This window comes from Panthera tigris, chromosome B1 (genome assembly GCF_018350195.1).
Source record: "Panthera tigris isolate Pti1 chromosome B1, P.tigris_Pti1_mat1.1, whole genome shotgun sequence".
In the NCBI taxonomy this organism is placed as follows: Eukaryota; Metazoa; Chordata; class Mammalia; order Carnivora; family Felidae; genus Panthera; species Panthera tigris.
Genome location: NC_056663.1, coordinates 197,473,142 through 197,494,395, shown reverse-complemented (window position 1 = coordinate 197,494,395; position 21,254 = coordinate 197,473,142). Strand labels below are relative to the sequence as shown.

General features: G+C 52.9%; 1 protein-coding gene across 3 annotated transcripts in view; it reads right to left on the bottom strand.

Moving 5' to 3' along the window:
* Positions 1-1,406: 1,406 nt before the first annotated feature.
* The window catches only part of SLC2A9 (solute carrier family 2 member 9), a 257,130-nt gene continuing 237,282 nt past the window's right edge, over positions 1,407-21,254 (bottom strand). For all 3 annotated transcript variants that reach the window (XM_015534686.2, XM_007075764.3, XM_042984935.1), the window contains one exon: positions 1,407-3,258. In XM_015534686.2, the coding sequence (XP_015390172.1) occupies positions 3,004-3,258 (255 nt within the window). In that variant the 3' untranslated portion in view covers positions 1,407-3,003. The remainder of the gene's footprint in view (positions 3,259-21,254) is intronic.

Below are 21,254 nucleotides of genomic sequence, written 5' to 3'. Positions count from 1 at the left end.
GTCGGTAGGTGTCCAACTGTCACAGTGGAAGGGATGGTACCTGCAGAGTCATTGTTCTGGAGACAAGGTTTCTGAAGTCCCGGAGGGCAGCAGCAAGAGCACTAAACTTGGCCGGACTAGGAGCCGGAAGAACAGGGCTTGAATTGGATGAAGTAAATCCAGTATTTACTTCTCAGGTAACCTCCAGTACCGTAGGCAATCATGTGAAATCAGTTTGCAAAGTTGAGAGGAAGATAAATCAGCATTTCTAGGCAAAAAACCCAGGTCAGCACCACGGCCAGCACCACGGCCAGCTTCAAGACCACCATGAAGCTATGTCACCAGAGAATCCGTGGATGTGAATCCACGCTCCCCTAAACTGGGGGTCCCTGTGCCCCAGAGGAACAACCTGCTGAGTGTCTAAAGACTGGATTTGCTTAGTATGTTCTCATTTGCCTTCAGATCTTGTGATGTGACCTGTGTGAATGGAGTTTAGGGTTAGTCAGGAGCAAGAGAAACTCAACGTGAGAGTAACTTAAATAACATGGACATTTTGACCCCTAAGCAAAGGCCATTGCTGGGCAATTCGGAGTTGTCCTGACAGTTCTGTTCCACAAGGTGCGGCCCAGGGTCCTTACTGCTCACCGCCCTGCACCCTTGGGGGGTGGTGTCAACGTTGGGGCCCAAGGCGGGCGGCCCCTGCTGCTGTCACGACAGCCACATTCTTTCATTTGCTCTTCCCTACAATAAAGGCAACTTCTCTGGTACCCACTAAGCACCAGGAGGAGGTCACAAGGTGCTAGACATGTGAGGTCCCAAGTCAGCACTCTGGAGGGTCTGGGGGAAGGAGGCAGAGAGAAGGTCTTCAAGATGTCTGCGAGGAGAAACACGATGTGACGTCTGAGGAATGGCGGGCCTGGGTTGGGGCAGTGTTTGAATCATAGAAAATGAGTCCAGCAGTATTCACTTAAAAATGAAACATGAATATAAAAACTTTCTACTACCTTCCTCTCACGTGCCAGGGAGGCATCTTGTGCCTGGTTTACTCCTGCCTTGCTGTGGGGACAACTGCCCTCCGCTGCCTGCATTAGTCTCCTGCTGCCGTAAAAATCACCACAACCTTGGCTCCAGAATGCCACACAAATTTATTCTCTTACTTCCCACTGAGCCCTGATTAGGTGGTCCTGTGTCCTGTTCCTGTATCCCTGTGTCCCCCCTCCTCCGGGTCCTGAGGGGACACTTGGCCATTAATGCTTCTTTGATTTTCAATCTTCTGTGGTAGGCATGAGAAAATGCAGGTAAGGGCAGTATATTCTCCTGCTCACTGATGTGTCCTCGATGCCTTCCTAGTGCCCAGACCAGGCTAGGTACCTCCTCTCTAGAAGCTAAATACTCAGGTCTACAAATGAAAGACGACACTCCACAGCTGAGATATCTTTTTGCACTTTATTTGGCTTTTATGTTATGTTCTCAGGCACTTTTTTGCACCCACATATCACTTTCTCTCCATATCGACACCCACCGTCCAAATCTTTCAGCCAAACCAAAGCTGGGTAGTATGGTGCACTGCGTTGGAAGCCAACCAAAGGAGAAGCCCAGTGACAGAAGAGTATTCGGCAGGAAAGGCAATTCAGAACTCAGGTTTTGGCGAGGGCTGGCCTTGCCAGGAATGGTCAGGAAAGCCTGATGGATTGTGGCTGAAAGGGTCTCAGGGGCATTGCCATGTCCAGAGCCCTTCCTCTCTGGCCCACTCCTACTGTGACATACTAAATTCAAGCACACACGTGCTAATTCGCGTGCACTTTCATATATATATGGGCATTCTGAACTTGTTTCAGCCTGCACGCAATCCACAGGGCCGGCATTTTCACAGCAGGCTGCAAACTGATCCAACCCAAACAGCCCTAGCACATAGGGCTGGAAGAGTCCTCAGGCATATCTGCTCCGAAGCACTCCTCCCAAAAGTGACACTTAGATTTCCACAACAGCAGTCAAGACAAGCAATCACCCAACCTTCTCTTGAGCACTTCGCGTAATGCTGAACTCACCGTCTGTGATTAATTTAATGTGTCAACTTGACTGGGTCTTGGGGGGCTTCAGATATTTGGTTAAACATTATTTTGGACATGCCCGCGAGGGTACCTCCAGACAAGATTAGCATTTGAATTGGTGGACTGTGTAAAGCAGACTGCTCTCCCCGATGTGGGTGGGCCTCAGCCAATCTGTCCAGGGCCTGAATAGAACACAAACGGGCAGAGGAAAGGAGAATTTGCCCTCACACTTACACTGGTCTTCTGCCCTGTCTTTCCACCAAGCCTTGGTTTCACTTCAGAACCATTCTTAATATTGTTTTTTCAGTTGAGCAGAACTCAATCCGCAGTCACTGCCCCAGCTACTGGAAAGTTACTTCTCCCACGTTTCGAACCTCTTTATGTCTTCTGAGACACGTCTGATGCTCTGAGGTGAAGACAGTCTCATGGATGGAAGTCTTGAGCCCTGTGGGACACAGCCTGGATGATGGTGGGTTCGTATCAGCTTCTTGAGCCAGAGACCCACAAGGCCAAGCCAAAGACTGGTAACCAGGCACTTGTTAGGACGTAAGAGAGTCTTTCCACTGAAGTCTGGAAACCTTCATCTAGGACCAAAGCCAAGGGTCCCTTGGGGTTTCAGGATCCGGGTTGAGGGCAGCTCAAGGCTGCTTATGGCTCATCTGGCACCAGGACCTTGGTCTGTGCGTTTCGGCCCACTGCCATCTCTGGTCAGACTATATGGTTTTCCGGTGAGAAAGCCTTCAGATGCTATTTCCCCAATTTCATGTCGAAACCATGGGCTAAGTCATGAAGAGGACAGGCCATTGATCCATAAGGAAAATGAGGGGTCCACCTTCCAGAGAGTTTGGAGATAAGCTATGAATGAAACCCAAATGGTTGTGACGTTAGATTAGCAAAGGTTTATTTTTAAATACTTAATAATATTAACCGCGTAGGGAAACCTCTGGTTTCCTGAAATGGTGAGACTATCCGTTTAGACAATCCCATTTTTGACATAATTGTCCAGCGTGGAGGCGGAGTCTTGCTCGGGCCTTCTGGCCACCTTATTGTCGCTCACAGATGAGTCTGTGTTCTCCTCCGGAGGGTAGGCCTTGTTCCTTTTGGCAAACGCCTGGCTGATTTCTGCATGGGTTCTGTTTTTTGTCTCAGGCAGGACAAAATAGAAATAGATAGCACCTGTGAGGCAGATCGCAGCAAAAACCAGGAAACAGTAGGTGTCCAGACTTTTCTGTGGGAAGGAGAGACAAGGAACATCAAGGAGACAATCACAAATCTGGCTGTGAAACCATCTCTCAACAGATTTTTTAAATATTTTTTTAAGTGTTTATTTCTGAGAGAGAGACAGAGCACAAGCTGTGGAGGGGCAGAGAGAGAGGGAGACTCAGAATCCGAAGCAGGCGCCAGGCGCTGAGCTGTCAGCACAGAGCCCGACACGGGGCTCGAATCCACGAACCATGAGATCATGACCTGAGTTGAAGTGGGACGCTCAACCGACTGAACCGCGCAGGTGCCCCTCTCAACGGATTTTTATGGCTCCCCATCCCTATATCAATATTCCTGGATGGCATACCAGGCCTGTGACATAGACTCTATAGGCAAATGGTGCCTTAAGAAGCATCTGCAGGAGACATTCTCATATGAGCCATGAACACATCAGCTTCAAACCCCGGGACCCACGAAGAAATGCCAGTCTTCTGTTTTCTTTTTTGAAAACTAGGCATATAGAAACTAGTCATCATGAAAGCAACATGTCACACTTGCTGAAAGTTATTTTAAGTTCATATTTACACACCTTAAATGAGGGTGCCTGACCTGAAAGTCACCCGTGACAGCTCTGTCCCCTCAGCTGTCATGCGGGTCCCATGCACTGAGTCCCAGCTGGATTTCTTCCTCAAACAGGTCCCCGGTGTCGCCTCCCCTGGCGTCCCCACTCCTGAAGTCCAGCCTAGGGGGCACCTGAGGCCATATGGGACCACCAGACTCTGCTCTTGTGGGAAGGCAGCCACAGATGAAGATCCATAAATGGACGCGCGTGGCTGTGCTCCAGTAGAATTTCCTTACAGAACAATAAACCCTGTGGTGGGCAGGACTTCGTCAAACCCGGCCACGCCCAAGGGACAATTGCCTCTTGCCTTCTTCACCCACGTCCCCCATCCAAGTGGCCTCTTCCCCATCTCTTCCCTGCAATGCAGCCCAGGGAGTCTTGCAAAAATGTATCTTGGTCATGCCAGCACCCTGCTTATAACCTTGCAGCTGCCTCCCATCGCTCGTGGGACCCACTTCCTTGGCTCGCCCTGGGGTCACGAGATCTCCTCTCTGTGCCTCTTCCGCACGGGCTTTGACACTCCCGTCTCCCACCCTTCTTCTGCTGACTCGGGGTCTCTGCACTTGCTAATCCCTCTTCCCTACACTGTCCACCTCCTCAGCTCCTGTCTCTCTCCTTCTCCAAGCACGTGCCCTGCCCCAGGCCAGCACCCTGTATTATCATCTCTCCTGGTTCTGTCCTCCTTCCCTGGACGTTGATGGTAACCGCATGGTTAGTAGTGTGGCTGCTTGATGAATGACTGTCTGCTGCTGGGCTGTCCGCTCCATGAGGCAGCAGCTCCGTGAGCAAAAACGTCTGGTTTTGCTCATCGCTGTGGCCCAGTGCTCGGGCCAGTGAGTGGGCAATGGTAGGTGCTCAGCGGATAATTTATGGAGTGAACAAATCAATCGATCTGTCAATCAGATTTCAATCAGAGAAATCAATCTGTCTCGTAAGTTTCCCTGTTGCTGTGGACTTGACTTATGTGGCCCCCAAATTCGTATGTTGAATCCCTAACCCTCAATGTGACTATATTTGGAGATGGGACTTTTGGGAGGTCATTAAGGTGAAATGAGGTCATAAGGGTGGGGTCCTAATCCCACAGGATGAGTGGCCTTAGAAGAAGGGGGAGAAAGAGAGCTCTCTTTCCCTCCATGAGCACACAGAGGAAAAACCATGGGAGGCCACAGGGAGAAGGCAGCCGTCTGTGAGGCAGGAAGGGAGCCCTCACCACAAACTGAGACAGACAGAGGTCCCGAGGTGCCCACCTGGGAAAGCAGATCTTTGGATGACATTGCCCTGGGCCCTAATCCTACAATTCCCATCTCTTTCAAAATGAAAGCTCTTTAAATATCTGCCTGCCCCTTTGTAGTTCTCTTTTCTGAGGCACTTCTACAGAACAGGCACACTGCAAGAGGACCTCGGGCCCCTCAGAAAACCCATTTTGCTAGCCCACCTTGCCGGGGCTGTGTGCCATCAGGAGGCTGGAAGCCAGAAGCTGGAAACAGGCTCCAGGGCCCAATTTACAATGGGGTTGCTCCTGCAAGGACCAGACCGGACCAGACCAGACCAGTCGGAGCCACGTGGGCCCGGGCCCTGGCCTTCGTCGCCTTTCCCCTCATCGTGATGCTCAAAATCACGCCTGGGGTGGAGATTTAACATGAAAATAAGGTGTGTTGTGTCAGCTGCACCTGTGCGTCCTGGCTCCTACGTGCTTGTACGTGCTCAGAAGGCACCCCTTTCCCGCCTCGGCCCCTCAACACCTTCCCCGGCCGTTGTCTGGGACGCAGCCTGGTGTCCCTCCTCCTAAGGCTGCCTCCCTCAGCCCGGGTGTGAACTTGCAATACTCACACCATCCCTGCCCCTTTCTACCCACGAGAGTCAAAGAACCTGAGGTCGGTAACAAGACCAGATCAGCTGGCACCTGGGCCTTGTGCTTGCAGGCTCCAGAACGGTGACAAAATGGGTTTCTGTCGTCTAAGTGCCTGGGTCTGTGGTGTTTTGCGATGGCGGCCCGAGCTGACCAAAATACCACTGGCCCTGACATCCTATCGTTTTACGACTGGGAATAATTAGAAAACCTAGGTCTCTGCCTTGAGATGAAGCCCGTTTAATTGAAGCTTGTACAAATTCAAATATTTTCATTGCTCCTGGGAATGGTAAGTCAAGAAGAAAGGATTTTTATTTATTGAAACAATTTTTGTGTTTGAGAGAGAGGACACGCATATGTGGGGGAGGGGCAGAGGGAAAGAGAGAGAGAAAAGCTCAAGCAGGTTCCGTGCTGAGCGACGGGGCTCGATCCGTGGCCCTGGGATCATGACCTGAGCTGAAATCAAGAGTCGGACGCTCAACTGACTGAGCCACCCAGGTGCTCCAAGAAGATAGGATATTTTAAATGACTAGTCAGTCTTTGCAACAGCCGTGTCAGCAGGACCACTGGCTCCTGCTGGGGACATGAGCTGGCCCCTGCCTGCAGCCGAGGGATGCTGCTGATATTAATACTGGCATCAGAACTGAGCTTCGTTTGTTGAGGATTCGGGGGCGAGACCTTGAGCCGAGACCTTTGCACGCAGGGAATGAAGCGTCTTGCCCAAGGCCTCCCGTTTGGTTGGCCTGAGGCTGTGAGTCTGCAGCCTTAACCGCCTTGCAAACTGGCTCCTGGTGGCCAGGCACACCCCGTCCCTCCAGGACCACCTTCCTAAGCCACAGCTGGCCGATGCGCGTGGTAAGCTGTCTGAGCCTCTCGTGTCTGAAAACGCCTTTTCCCCTCTCTCATACGGGAAGGTACAGACTTCTGATTTCAAAGTAGTTTCCTCTCAAGCATTTGAAGACAGTGTTCCTTGCCCAACGGTAGTGGAATCTTGCTCAGGAGGAGGAGGATGTCCCCTGATTGTCATTTCTTTTCAGGTGATCTGAGTTTTCCCTATGGAACTTGGAGGGTTTTCTTTTTAACTCCAGTATTTTTTTTAACGTTTATTTATTTATTTTGAGAGAGACAGAGAGCATGCGCAGGGCAGGGGCAGAGAGAGGACAGAGGATCCCAAGCAGGCTCCCTGCTGTCAGCGCAGAACCCCAGGTGGGGCTCGACCTCACGAACCGTGAGATCAGGACCTGAGCTGAAATCCAGAGTTAGATGCTTAACCCAACTGAGCCCCCCAGGCTTAATAAGAGTATGTTGACTGAGTGGATAAAGGAATGAAATCTGAGCACTTTCACGGACAAGCATGAAGGAACAAAGGTGGTCCAGGTTACACTGTCACGAAGGGACCAAAATAGAATCCTTCCGCTCAGTGTCCACCGCGACCCGTGGGATGCTGGCTCACAGGTGATTCATACCAAGCTCCCGGGCGAGTCAGTGCTGGGCTGTCACTTAAGAACCGATGGGGAGTCAAGTGCCTTCCACCTGTACCTCCAGCTCTGCGGAGAGCTTAACAAGTCAAGGCTGCTCCACGGTTGGAGCGTTAGGATGTCTCCAGGGGAGGCCGGAAGGCAGCAGGGATCTTAGTGACATCTTACACCTCTGCTGTGCGTGGTAGCTCCCAAGCCGCTGTCATACGTACCCTTCGGGTCTTGTTGGAGTTGCTGCCTGACGGCATTTCAGCTCCACGTGCCCAGCCGGAAGCCACATTTAAGGACCCTGTGGACGCCCCTGGCTTGCCCTTCCCTCCCTGGCAAGCCCGCTCTTCCCCACTGGTTCTCAGACACACGCTGCTATATTCCCTGGGCCAAGATGGACACCAGACTCACCTCTGACTGCTTCCCCGCTCTCTGCCTGTCTCTGCTACTAAGTCCTGATGACTTTACCCTGAAACATCCTTTTTCTTTTTTGTAAAAATACACACTTTTTTTTTTTATCCAGAGAGAATTCACATAAAGTAACTTGCGCAGATCTGAAGTGTAGAGTTCCACAAGTCTGGATAAAAGTACTCTCCTGTGTAACTAACACCTACGTCAAGACGCAGAACATTTCCACCACTCCAGAAAGTTCTTTGTGCCATTTGCTAGTCAGTGCCTCCTGTCTCCCAGCCACCTCCCTGCCGTCCCCAACACATAGAGTCAACCACCGTTGTGGTGTCTGTCACTGTACCCTCCATTTTTCCTGCCCCTGTCCCGGGCCACCAGGCAGCCAAAGAGTTCTTTTAAAGTCACAAAATGAGGGGCGCCTGGGTGGCTCAGTCGGTTGAGCATCTGACTTCGGCTCAGGTTCACGATCTCACAGTTGGTGGGTTTGAGCCCCATGTCGGGCTCTGTGCTGACAGTCCAGAGCCTGGAGCCTGCTTTGGATTCTGTGTCTCCCTCTTTCTCTGCCCCTCCCCTGCTCACACTCTCTCTCTCTCTCTCAAAAATTAATAAACATTAAAAAAAATGTAAAGTCACAAAATAGTTCTGTCTTAAAACCATGCAATGGCTTCCTAGAGTCCTTTGGAAAAACCCCAAATCCCTATCACGCCCTCAGTACCTGGGCAGATCCGGCCTCCACCCCCCTCCCCTCCCTTACAACTACCTGTGATGCCCTACATCCCTCAGCTGCCTGCTCTGGGCCTGCGCAGGGCCTCTGCCAGCCTCTTCCTGCTCCCCACCACCCTCACCCCCACTGACTCCCTCAACCTCAGCTTGAAAGGTCCCTGCTCTGGTCAGCCCAGTTAGGCCCCACTTTACCCCCTTCCATGAAGCCCAAACCTACACCTGGTCCCACAAGGATCATGTCTATTCTCTCTGAAATGTTAGGGCAGGATTGTGCCCCAATGTCGGTGCCACTGGAGAAGGAGCAAGTGAAAGGTTGTCTCCTCCTCCCTCTAGACCCAAGGATACCAGCTGGAGCCTCCAGAGAGGCGAGGGGGCAGCTTTATTTGCTTTCAGATCCCACGATCCTGGGTCCGCATCAGCTTCCTCCTCACGCTGAATAGGCATTTGGGATATGACCCGATAATTTTCAAGTTGAAAAGAACCATTTTCCCGCTTCCAGATTTTACTGAACTCAAACGAAATTTTATAACGCCTGTGGAGTCAAGCAGGTGTACAATTGCAGGCAATCTTTTCCAAACCAGAAAATGCTGGTGCCGACGGCAGAGGCTGCTTGGTCCGCAGGCTTTTATAACCAACGGCCCAAGGGACACACCGATGCTGACCGTAGCAGAGGCCCAAGGAAAAGGCAGCCTTTGGCTAAGGACATGGAAACAGAGAGTGAAACTAATGCCCCCACGGGTCAAGGCAGCCCATGCCATCTGCCCATAACTAGAACACTCTGCAGGAAGGGGTGGGGTGGGTGGCAGAGAAGGGGGAAGAGGGAAGAGGGAAGAAGGCAACAAGCCATCCTGGACGGCTCAGCGAGTTTGGGGCAGTGTAAGCCTCCAGCGCTCACCATGAATTGCTCTGTCTTTCTTTTCTCCTCTTCCCAAGTGACCCTAGGACCACACGGCAGGAAGCAACCTTTATGGTACTAATAATGACCACGATGGCAACTGGTCCTGACTGTCCACGGGCAGACACTGTGCTCAAGACCTGACTTCACCTCTGCTTGTTTCGGGAGCCCTGCTGCAAAACTGGGGCAATTCTTTCGTTGCATGGGCATAAAAATGACGGCAATCAAAGCTGGACAGATTTGACCGGCATGGGCTTCACCTAACTGCTGACGGGCATGGTCAGGATTCAAGTCACAGTCGGGATTCAAGATCAGGCCGTCTGACCTCAAAGTCCGTACAGTCTTTCCAGTGTCTCATTTATATCTAAGGTAGTGCCAGGCAAATCAGGGCAATAGGAACGACAGACAGCTACGGCAGCCACCACTCACCAGGCTGGTCTGTACTGGAGATGGTCCTGACGTCTGCCTCGGGCCGGGAGCCCCCAGACACAGAGCCTGACTCTGGGGTGTCAGTGCAAGTGACCCAGGGGGCACGGGTAGGGGAGGGATTGAGCTGGGGGTATGTGACCAAGTATCTCGGGCTGCTTGGAACCAAGTGGTTCTCCGGGAGGTGAGACTTATGGGGACGGTCCTGTTGTGGGTTGGATTGTGTCCCCCAAAAGGTATGGTGAAATCCTCACCCTGGGGCCCGTGAATGTGGTGCTGTTTGGAAACTGTCTTTGCAGAGGTAATCAAGTTAAGGCGAGGTCATACGAGACCACGGTGGGCCTGCAATCCGATCACTGGTGTCCTTACAGAAAGAGGCCTGGAGACATACACGAAGGAGGAAGGCCCCGTGCCCAGGGAGGCAGAGACTGGGGTAATTAATGCAGCTACAAGCCAAGGAGCACTGAAAACCTCCAGTAGCTCGGAGAAGGCATGGGACACGCCCTTCCCTCACAGCTTTCAGGAGGAACCAGCCCTCCTCGCCTCCTGACTGTGTGCTTCTAGCTTCTGGAACCGCGCGAGAATAAATTTCTATTGTCACAAACTGCTAAGTCTGTGGTCCTTGGTGATGGCCGCTCTGGAACCTGAGATAGGAGGGGACATGTCCAGCTGGAACTCAGTGCTTCTTGGGGCCTCTGGGAGACGCGGAGCACACAGCAGAGTCGCCCCCACACAGACAAGGAGGGGGAAGCTGCGTATTCACCCACACCCTCACTGGCTGTGGGCCGTCCCGACCGTCTGCCTGCTCTTCCCACAGGCTGAGAGCGAGCCCCACGTGGGGGGTGGGGGCGGGATGACGACAGGATTCTCAGAGTTGTTTGCGGAGGAGAAGGTCAGGGTGAGTGGGTGTGGGCGGGGCCCCAGCAGCAGCTGTCCCACAACCGTAGCTCACGAGTCCTCATCCCAGCCAAAGGAGGTGACATCACCTCTGGCCAGGTACTGTGGGCACTTCCCTTGTGTGAGCTCACTCAGCCCTCCTGTGACCCACGGGGTCCATTCGTAGACGGGGAGGTCAGGGCGGGCCAGTGATCCCAGCCCCGGCGGCCCCCAGTGCCTGCTCTGAACCTCCACAGGCTCTGTGCTCCGTTGGTGAATGAGAGTGAGGGATTTCCCATTTTAGAGATGGGGAAACTGAGGCTTGGAGCAGTCAAGGACCTAGCCCAGGGCCCCCCTGCTTAATGCGCGTGGCAGTGAAGTTTTGGGCCACGTCGCTGTCTGAGGCCGTGCTGGCTCTGATATTTGCTTTCTGGGGTAGCTCCTTGCAGGTCCCTGCTCGGCAGCTGGGATATATTTACCACTGACATGTTTTGGAAAACATGTAAAACTCAAGATGTCTTGAAAAACCGCACTTGGGGCTGGTATGAGCTGCACTGTGTCTATCGCCAGGATTCACAGAAGTCCTAACCCCCCACGCCTCAGAATGTGGCGGTTTGTGGAGATAGGGTCTTTAAAGAGGGGATCAAGCTATAGTGAAGTTGGATGGTGGGCCCTGACCCAATGTGCCGGGTGTCCTTAGAAGAGGAGACTGGAACACAGACACACACACAGAGGGATGGCCACGTGAAGACACGAAGACAAGATGGCCGTCCACACACCAAGGAGAGAGGCCTCAGACGCCATCAACATTGCCAAGACCTTATCTTGGACTTCCAGCTTCCAGAACTGTCTGTTGTTTAAGCCCCTGACCCTGTCTGGTTGTGGCAGCCAGGCAGACCAAGACAGATATTCCTGTGGCTGCGATGGTTTCCGGAAGAGTGGTGGGACAGAACTGGTCATTTGTGGAGTCCGCAGCGGAGAAGGACCCACATGGGAGGGTTAGGGTGGTGGGGGGTGCGAACCTGAACGTGTAAGTCCTGCATTTGTCTAGTGTGGTCATCATGGCCAACAGCAGCCCCAGGGCCCGGCCTCTGCCCTGGCAAGCTCCTGTCCTCCTTGCCTCCCTGTCCCGGGAGGGTTAGGGTGGTGGGGGGTGTGAACCTGAACGTGTAAGTCCTGCATTTGTCTAGTGTGGTCATCATGGCCAACAGCAGCCTCAGGGCCTAGCCTCTGCCCTGGCAAGCTCCTGTCCTCCTTGCCTTCCCTGTCCTGGGTCAGGGGGCCCACCTTTCACAGAATCTAAATGTGGTCACCTGGCCAGGGTCTCCATCAGGGTGACCACAAAGGCCGTTCACCTTGAGTCAATGCTCACACCTTGCACGTTTCCTGAATGGTACCCCAAACCTAGAGACCCTGGAGACACCCTGGCTGGCAGGAGCTCTGCTTCCGGAGCATAAAGAGCATTAAAAATACCCACGGGCATAAGGAAATGCTCATAATATCATGGCATTTGAGAAAAGCAAAAGAACAAAAAATTGGTTCTAATTTTTATAAATATGAAAAATTACATATATTTGGAAGAAAGGAAGGAAACAGTGTCATTAACCCATTAACATGCCTGGTTTCACCGCTTTACAGTTTCTACAGTGAGCCTGAATCATTTATAATTAGAATCCCCTCATAACTTTACAGGAAACAAGGAAGGAGGAGGAGGAGAAGGGAAGGAAGGGGGAAGGGGGAGGAGGAGGAATAAACAGAAGGAAAAGAAGGAGAGGAAGAGGAAAAGGAAGATGAACAACTCTGTCAGTGACTGTCCCCAACAGAGAACTAGCCCTTGTGTTCTGCCCTCTTAGAGGGACTCACTCAGTGGCCCTCAAACACTGGCTGAGTGAATGAACCCTATAAGGGCTGTGTTAGGAATCCTGAGAAAATGTACGTAAACCATCTGGTCTGGTGCTTGGCACAGAAAAAGCAGCAAGATGCCCAGTGAAATGTTGATACTATGGGAATAATTAATTAATTTGATGTGTTGCTACAGTGCCCCAAGGGGCAAGGCGAGGGGCTGATACGTCCTCAGCCTCTCTGCTGCCCTCCCTTGCCTGGTGGTGAGTTATAATTACTGTGTGTCAGCTTAATTACTAGTGATCCCCTCCTTTTCCTTCTGTCGCCCCTTCCAGCTCCACTCCGCCCCCAGGAACAGGCTGAGTTCACACACTACTCTCCTGACCTACCCTTGCTGCTGGTCTGTGCAATGGTCCTCTCGTTTGTATTTGTTTCTTCCCTTCTTAGCCTCAGTGCTGCTCTCATTCCTCTGTCCTGCTGTGCCCTTCTCCCACCTCTGGACAAACTCCTGTGTGAGTGTTTGATAAATGTCCTTGAGCTCACCTGTCCTTCTCTACCCCCATCCTCTATCTTTCCATCAGTCTGTATGTCTATTGTCTATCGAGCTATCAATCTATCCCTCTTTAAAAATTTTTTTTCAACAGTTATTCATTTTTGAGAGTGAGAGAGACAGAGTGCGAGCAGGGGGGAGGCAGAGAGAGAGGGAGACATGGAACCCGAAGCAGGCTCCAGATTCTTAGCTGCCAGCACAGAGCCCAACGTGGGGCTTGAAGTCACGGACTGCAAGATCATGACCTGAGCTGAAATCGGATGCTTAACCGACTGAGCCACCCAGGTGCCCCTCTATCAATCTATCTCTAATCTCTCTTTATCTTTGTGCAATTCGTAGCGTTGTTATATATGTGTTTACGTAAATTTATGTAACTTACATAAATGGTATCTAGCTACAGCCTTCACTCTGCACTTGAGCTCCCTCAGCACCGGGTTTAGGTCTGTACACGCCGCGGATAAAGATCTAGCTCACTGCTTCTCACTGCAGTGGAAATGTCATGTGCCTCTGCTAGCCCTGTATTGACGCTTTCCCGGAGGACGGCGTCCAGGTTACTTGTAACTCCTCATCACCACGGACAGCGCTACAGTTACTGTTCTTGGGCATCTGCCCTACGGACCTTTGCAAAACTTTCCCTGGGATACATAATTAGGGGTGGAAATTGGGGTTAACACCTGGTTCCACTGGTGCACGAGCGTGTGCCCATCCCGTGATGTCTTTGCCAACACTTGGTAATTCTCCAGATTCGCAATTTTGATAATTGGACAACTACCCACGTTTCTCCTTCTGCGAACTGTCCTTTCTCATTCTCTACTTACCTCCCCAGTGGGACTCCTGCCTTCACTGTTGACCTGCAGGACTTCCTTAGTATTCCAGCCATCAATCCCCTGACCGAGCTGTTCCTCACAGGGCTGACGTCCTTCCTTTTGTTATCACCAAATCCGTCCCCTTTCTCTGCACTGTTTGTGCTTTTAGGGGTCTTGTCCTTCCCTGTCTGGGTCTCACAGATACCTTCCTACTCTGTCTTCTGTTTCATTTTTCGTTTTACTTTCCACATTTGGCTCTTGAATCCATCTGGAGTCATTTTGCACATCTTCTCTATTTATTCCCTGCCTTCTCTCTCTTCTTTTAATTTTTTTTTTAAGTTTGAACGTTCTTGCTTAACCAAAGGGTTCAACAGGTAAAATAAAAATATTTAGAAATTACTGATCTACAAAATACCCTCTCTATGAATAGGAAGGAAAGGAGGACTCGATATATTTTTAAGATTCTGCTGTGCTGAATTTCTGACTGTGAGGTTTACATCACAGCCACGGACATCCTTCCCGGGGCCAGACTGACGATTGACCAGGACTTCCACTAATTGGGACGACCAAGAATGGGAAAGAGCTGCACTGAACTGTAAGGGTCAGGCTTTAGGAGGAAAGAAGTTCTGGCCGTCACATGGCCCTTCTCCTCTGAATAAAGTCTTCATGGTCCCCTCCTGAGGAGGCCAACAGCCTTGTTTAAAGTGTAGAGATCTTGCAACAATGTGGGTGGAACTGAACTGGAGGGTATTATGCCAAGTGAAATCAGTCAGAGAAAGATAGATATCATATGTTCTCACTCATATGTGGAAGTTGAGAAACTTAACAGAAGACCAGGGGGAAGGGCAAGAAAAAAGATACAGAGTTACAAACAAAGAGGAAGGCAAACCATAAGAGACTTTTAAATACAGAGAAAAAACTGAGGGTTGATGGGGGTGGGGAGCTGGGGGGGGCGGTGGGGAAAATGGGAGATGGGCATTGAGGAGGGCACTAGTTGGGATGAGCACTGGGGGTTTTATGTAAGGGACGAGTCAAGGGAATCTACTCCCGGAGCCAAGAACACACCATATACACTGTATGTTAGCTAACTTGACGATAAAGTATATTAAAAAAAATTTTTTTTTAATTATTGGAGTAAAAGAAAATAAAAATAGATCGTAGAGATCTTTCTGGGACCAGTTCAGAGGCATCTGGGCTATGAGCACAACTCGGAAGGCTATGCTGCTAGACGGCTGACACTGGCCGTCATTGCCGGGGATGAAAAACGAGGGTGTGTGAGCTACCCTGTCACCTGCTTAGCTGGCTGCCCAGTCAGGTGCTGCCTGGTGCGTGATCCCCTTCTCCCTCGGGGAAGTGGACCCACTCTCTTCCTGACTGATCCCTCCCCTGCCCATCGTCCCGGCCCAAGTGTGAGCACGGCTTCTCCTGCAGACGACAGGAAATCCCAGCCACCAGGCCTCCCTGCCTACAATATGCCCCCTCCAGTCCAGCCCCCACACAGCCAGAAGGGTCTTCACGAAACACAAATCCAACTGCTCATCCCGCTGCTACCTTAGTCTCCTTCACTGTTTCCTCAGCACCTACATCAGGGGTTCTCACGCAGGGCTACGCATTAGGATCACATAGGAAAATACTGATAATGCCGCCCCCTCCCCCACCGACTCAGAATCTCAATGATCCTACACATCATCATTTATCTTCAACTCCCCCCAGGTGAACCTCGTGTGATTCCAGGGCTGCGCACCTGTCATCTAGATGCGCATCTGCATCAAGTGCAAATTCCCTAACAGACTGTTCAAGTCCAGTAGGGTCTAGTATATGATCGAGTCCATATATGAGCGTCCAGTCTGTCTCCTGTTCCTGGGCACTTCCAGGCTCTTTTGTAACCTGCCAGGAGCCCTGCCACCCCAGAACTGGCACCCCATGCTGCCTCCCGGGCATCTCAGGATGATCCTGTGCTCAGTCGGGGGGGGGGCAGGAGGCAAGGACTCAGCACCACGCCTGGCTGGCTTCTGGGTAGCCCCCGATAAGTGACCAGGTTCTGCTTCCCAAACCCACCCCCACTTCCTGCGGTCAGCCGCACAATGGCCCCCAAAGATATCCAGGCCCCGATAACCTGGGAACGTTGTCTTACATGGCCAAAGGGAATTTGCAGATATGATTAAAATTCTGAGATGGGCAGATGATCCTGGATCATCTAGGTGGACCCCACCTGCAATCGCAGTGTCCTTTTAAGAGGGACGCAGAGGCAGGTATGACACGGAAGGTGAAGCCCAAGGGACCGCTGTAGCAAGATGCTCCCCTGCTGGCTTTGCAGGTGGATGAAGGGGCCGGGAGCCAAGGGATGCAGCTGAGAAAGGCAAGGCAGCATCTCAGGGGCCTCCGGATAGAGCGTGGCCCTGCCCACAGCTTCACATTAGCCCAGTGAAACTGATCTAGACTTCTGGCTTCCAGAACTGCAGGGAAGACACTTCTCTTGCTTTAAGCCTCCTCACCCCCACTTGTGGTATTTGTTACAGTGGCCCTAAGAGACACATACACGCCTCATCCCTCACTTCTGGGGTTCCATCTTGCTGCCTGCAGCCCCCTCGGGCCCCCTCAAGGCCCACCTCCTCAAACTCATTGGCCAGCCTGCCCCTGTCATCTCTGTCACGGCCTGTTCCTGCTGTGACCGATGAAGCCTAATGCCTTCTAAGAATCCCAGGATATAATCTCACAGTGGCCCAGTGAGCAGGTCATGTGATTCCCCTCAATATGCACATGAGGAACAGAGGCCTGGAGAAACCCAGGAATCCGCCACAGGCCACACAGCTTATGGGGAGCAGAGTGGGGACTTCAGCCCAGGCCCTCTGATTATAAAAATCCTGAACCCTCGGCCGCAGTCTCCGTGTTTATCGAGTGCTACAAACAGAACTCCTAAAACGATCACTGTCCTCCCGGGCAGCAACAAAGGACGTATAACGTAACTGGCTGGGCCTCAGTCAGCACTGAAGAGGCACAGCCCTTGGCTGGGACTCTCGCTGGCGGGGAGCCCAGGACGACGCGGTGATGAGACAGGTCTGCCCTGCAGGCTGCACAGAACCTGGACGCGGGGAGAGCTGGATGCAGGATTTCTCTGGTCAGCAAGGGGAACGGGTGTGCTCACCCCAATCACTGGCTTCTCCCCAAGTCATTCTACACAAAATAATGCACTTAAGGAATTTTATATGAACAGGGCCGTATTTAGAGCCCCTGGAGGCATCATGTTCAAGGCTGGCTTAGCACTTCTTGCCCTCTGGATGGGAGAGGCCGGGCAAGATTTATGACTCTCTCGGGGACGCTATACAGTGAAGTGGTTAAGGATGCACAACCCGGGAGCTGCTTCGATCCCACTTCTGCTGTTGGTGAGCTGGGCCACCCTGGCTAAGTGACTTAGCCTTTCTGTGTAGTGGTTTCTCATCTGTGAAATGGGGCCATAATGGCACTCGCCTCACGGAGCGCTTGTGGGATTGAGTGGATTACGACGTGCAAGTGCCTGGAATAGAACCAGGTGCATGGTCATCGCTCAATCAGTGTTGGCTATGTTGTCAGTCTTGGTGGTTTCCCACTGGATTAGTTTCCTGTGCCAGATGCAACAAATTACCAAAAGTTTGGTGGCTTAAAAGAACAGAAATGTGTTCTCTCATAGTTCTGGAGGCCAGAAGCCCCAAATCAGTATCACTGGGCTGAAATCATTTCCTCTGGAGGCTCTCGGGGAGAATCTGCTCCCCGTCTCCCTCAGCTCCGGGAGCCGCTGGTGCTCCTTGCTTGTGGTCACATCACTCCAATCTGCCTCTGTGGTCACGTTTCGTTCGCTTCTTCTGTGTCGAATCTCCTTCTCAAAGGCACCCCTGAGATGCCGCTGGGCCCACCCCAGGATCATCTCCCTGTCTCAAGATCCTTAACTCAGTCACTTCTAGGGAGACAGCTTTTCCATACAGGATAACATTACAGGTTCCAGGGAGTAGGATCTGGTATCTTTGGGGGCTGTTACCCACCACACTTGTGTTTATAGCCCTAGCTCCCTTCTGATTCGCACCAGGGCCGGGCTGGAAACTGCCTGCCGAAACCAGGAGACTTTGCCTTGTGTCCCGAACCTGCCTGTTAACAGCTGAATGACCGAGGACAAACCACAGAGGTGGCCCAGCGCCAGCCTCTCCCCACGGGAGACGGCACTCCATAAGCTATACACGTGGGAGGGGTGAAGGGACAATCCCATGAGTATCCCCTCCCCCGCTTCTGCTTCCAGGGAACCCAGCCCACGGCAGTGTGGTATCTCGTGTTAGTCATACAGCAAACCTGTGGACTATCACAAATCTGAGACCTGAGGAGGGAGGGGATCTAAGGGATGGGCTGTTACGAGGGCTTGACACAGGGTCACGGTTTTAGGGTTCTTTGTGGCTTGACTACAAGGCACCTCCACTTTTGTCACCCCCACCACGTGAGCCAGGTCTGTGGCAGGTGAGTGGGAGTTCCCACGGCCGATGCCAGGGTGAGGGGGACGCTCGTTACTGATGGGTGGCCACCCCCAGCATAGGCAACCCTGCTGCCCAAGGAAGAGGGGAGTCTATCCATCAAGGCTGGAGGCAGCAGTGTGGCAAGGCTATGTCCACAGTTCTTATGCCAGACATACAGCTCAGCATTTAACCTGGAGTCAAGTCCTCATTTATATCTGGACCCCAAAGTTTGAACTTGGTATCTAGGGTCTCTTGTGATCGGGGTCAAACATTCCTGCCCAGCCCTTCTCCAATAACACCCCTTCTATATCCCCCGATACCCCCCGCTTCAGCTCCTTAGGACCACTTGGTACCTCAGAACACAGGACTTGTTTCCACGGCTCTGAGCCTCGGCTCCTGCCGTGGACTCTGCCTGGAAGGCCCTTCTCCTCTGCCACCACGGATCTAACTGCCACTTACGCTCCAAAGCTGAGCTCATGCCCCTCCTGTGAGACGCCTCCCCGGGCAGACTCCTGCCGTTGGAATGACCGCCCCCCTCGTGAGAGCCGCTGCAAGTTTGTGCACTCTGTGGGCACGGGCTCCGCTCTGCCTGGTGGGACCACCCCCGGGTCCACATCTGCCTCCTCTCCCACAGCCGACAGCCACCCCAGCTTAGAGCCCCCAGCGGCCGTGCAGGTCTTATCGGTGTGTCCCCACACCCCACCAGCGCTTGGCATTGTTGTAGGTACTCGGCAAGGGTTTGAGGAATGAATGAGTGAGTGAATGAATGAGTGAATGAACATGTGCATTTTGAAATCTAAATGGTTTTTGGTGGGGTGACCCAGAGGGGCTAGACAGGGTTAGGTGTGAACGTTGGCCCTACTCTTTCATACACACCCAGTGTGTCTTGTGCCCTCGGGTGACACATGTCACCTCCCACTCAGCCATCGTTTGGTCACGGCCAGGCCTTGTGCCATGTGTCTCGATACAACACAGCTTAGTGTCTGGCCTGCAGCCACTGGTCGCCTTGTTCTGGAAAGACACAGACGTCCACACACCCATGGACCCGCCATCTTGGCCAGTACAAGGGGATAATGGTGTCACTCTCCTCCAGGGACCCTGAGAGCCCTGTTTCCAGACGGCTCCAAGTGAAGGTCTGGCGACTGCCTGGCAGAGATGTGGTAACGGCCCTGGCGTGTTCACTGAGGGCTCCCTTCCTTCCCTGTCACCCCTCAATTCCTCCTTCACGCAGTCCCTGGTAGCTCGCATAGCCCGTCAGCTTTTCACGACCCTGCCGCACTGACCCAGCGGGCTGCTGCAGAGATGGCTCTCTTCCTTGGCTCCCCCAGACCGCCTACCCATGTCCCTTGTGTGGCTGTGGACATTGCCAGGCAAGGTCAAGGTCAGGTGGTCTCTGATGTGGGAGCCACACATCTCTCCAGCTCTAGCCCCAAAATGCCAAAGGCAATGACAAGATCTGAGCCCAACACCTCTCAGGGAACGGGTCAGAGACCTGCCTGCTGGGTCCTCCCCAGCCACTCGTCTTTCTGTGAAGCCCTCCCCTCCCCAACTCCTTTTTGCCTTGCCCCAAACCCTGAAACCTCAGCCCGTAAGGAATGGTGCCCGCAACTCTCCTGTGACTCCTGTGCCCTTGACACGTTTGAGAGGAGACTGCTGCTCTGGATATTCTAAGACAGACATGCAGACTTGTGTCATTTCTGCGGGGGGGGGGGCCCTCAGCTCTGTGGGTGGGTGGCATCCTTCTTAGCCCTGAGTCCTTACCTGGGCCCTGGCCTTATGCCCCTGCTCTGGGCTGGGCTCTGAGTGGCCCTCGGGCTGACTTGCTCTGCGAAATGTGGCGCACGAGATCATACCGGTAGTGTGAACGGATGCATTTTTAATCACGGTGACAGCACGCTCGGGGACTCCTCCTCCTCCGGAGGGGATCCTCTAACCACTGAGAGTCCTGGCTTATTTTGCCCTCAGACGCTCTAGTCCATCACACAGGGTGACCCAGGATGAGCTCTGGCCCCAGAAACCTCTCAGGCTCCCGGGCGCCCAGCTGGAAGCGAGCCAGTTAGAATGAACGTGATCCCCGAAATTAGTGGTCAAGGCTATCAAAAACTGGGTTACGGTGAATGGAGTTTGACACACACCAAAGCCCTGTGGGCAGAGGAAGGGCACGTGGGGGTGACATCCATGGGTGGGACCATGTTCTTCCTCCCATTGGTACGGGACCTTCAAGTGTCCTGAGCCTGCTGAGTCTGACTTTCCTCCTCCAAGGGTGGGCAACGGCCGTCATTATGGAAGGACTGATTTCTGGCTCTTCCCCTCTGGACACGAGGCACTTTGCATTTCCCCTGGGGCGAACCGTGTGACTGAGGCTTTCACTCAAGGGCATTTGCGTGGTGGCAGCCCGTGTCACTGCCAGGCGAGGCCTTAGCGGACAGGTGTGAGACCCGTCACCTGCAGGGGCTGTTGCTGCAGAGGGCAGAAGCCTGAGTCGGGAAGTTCTGGGGCAGGATCTCCAGTCCCCCCGGCTCCCCCAACGAACACCTAGCATGAACGAGACACGGTCCTGGGCGCTTTAAAGCCCCTGAGACTTGGGCACCGTTTCTTCCTGCAGCAAACCCAAACCATCCTGGCCGACACGTGGGGGCAATGAGACCTAGCGTGCCATGGCGTGACGGCACGCGTGACCTGCTCTGTCGTGGTCGCTGTCCTCTCCTGCACCCCTTCCCTGACAAAAGTCACCCAGCTGAGTAGGCCGAACCAGCAGGTGCTTCAGGAACCTGGCACAAGCCTGGCCCATACACACCGAGTCCCCGGCAGCGTCTCGAGGGACAGGCAGCACTATGTCTCTGCTGGAAGAAGCTGTGGACGGGTTATGATTCGCCAGACGAGTGACATGAAATAAAGGTCAGATGGATCCGATCAGCTGGAGACCCCTCTGAGGTGCGTGCCTGCGTGTGCACGTGTGTGCGTGTGCGCATGTACGTACTTAAACGTAAATTAACTCCTCGGGCCCAGCTCGAACGCACTTGTAGGAAGGAATCCCCTGCCGTATAACCAAGGGCTCCTTCGTCCCCTTGTCTCACAGGCGA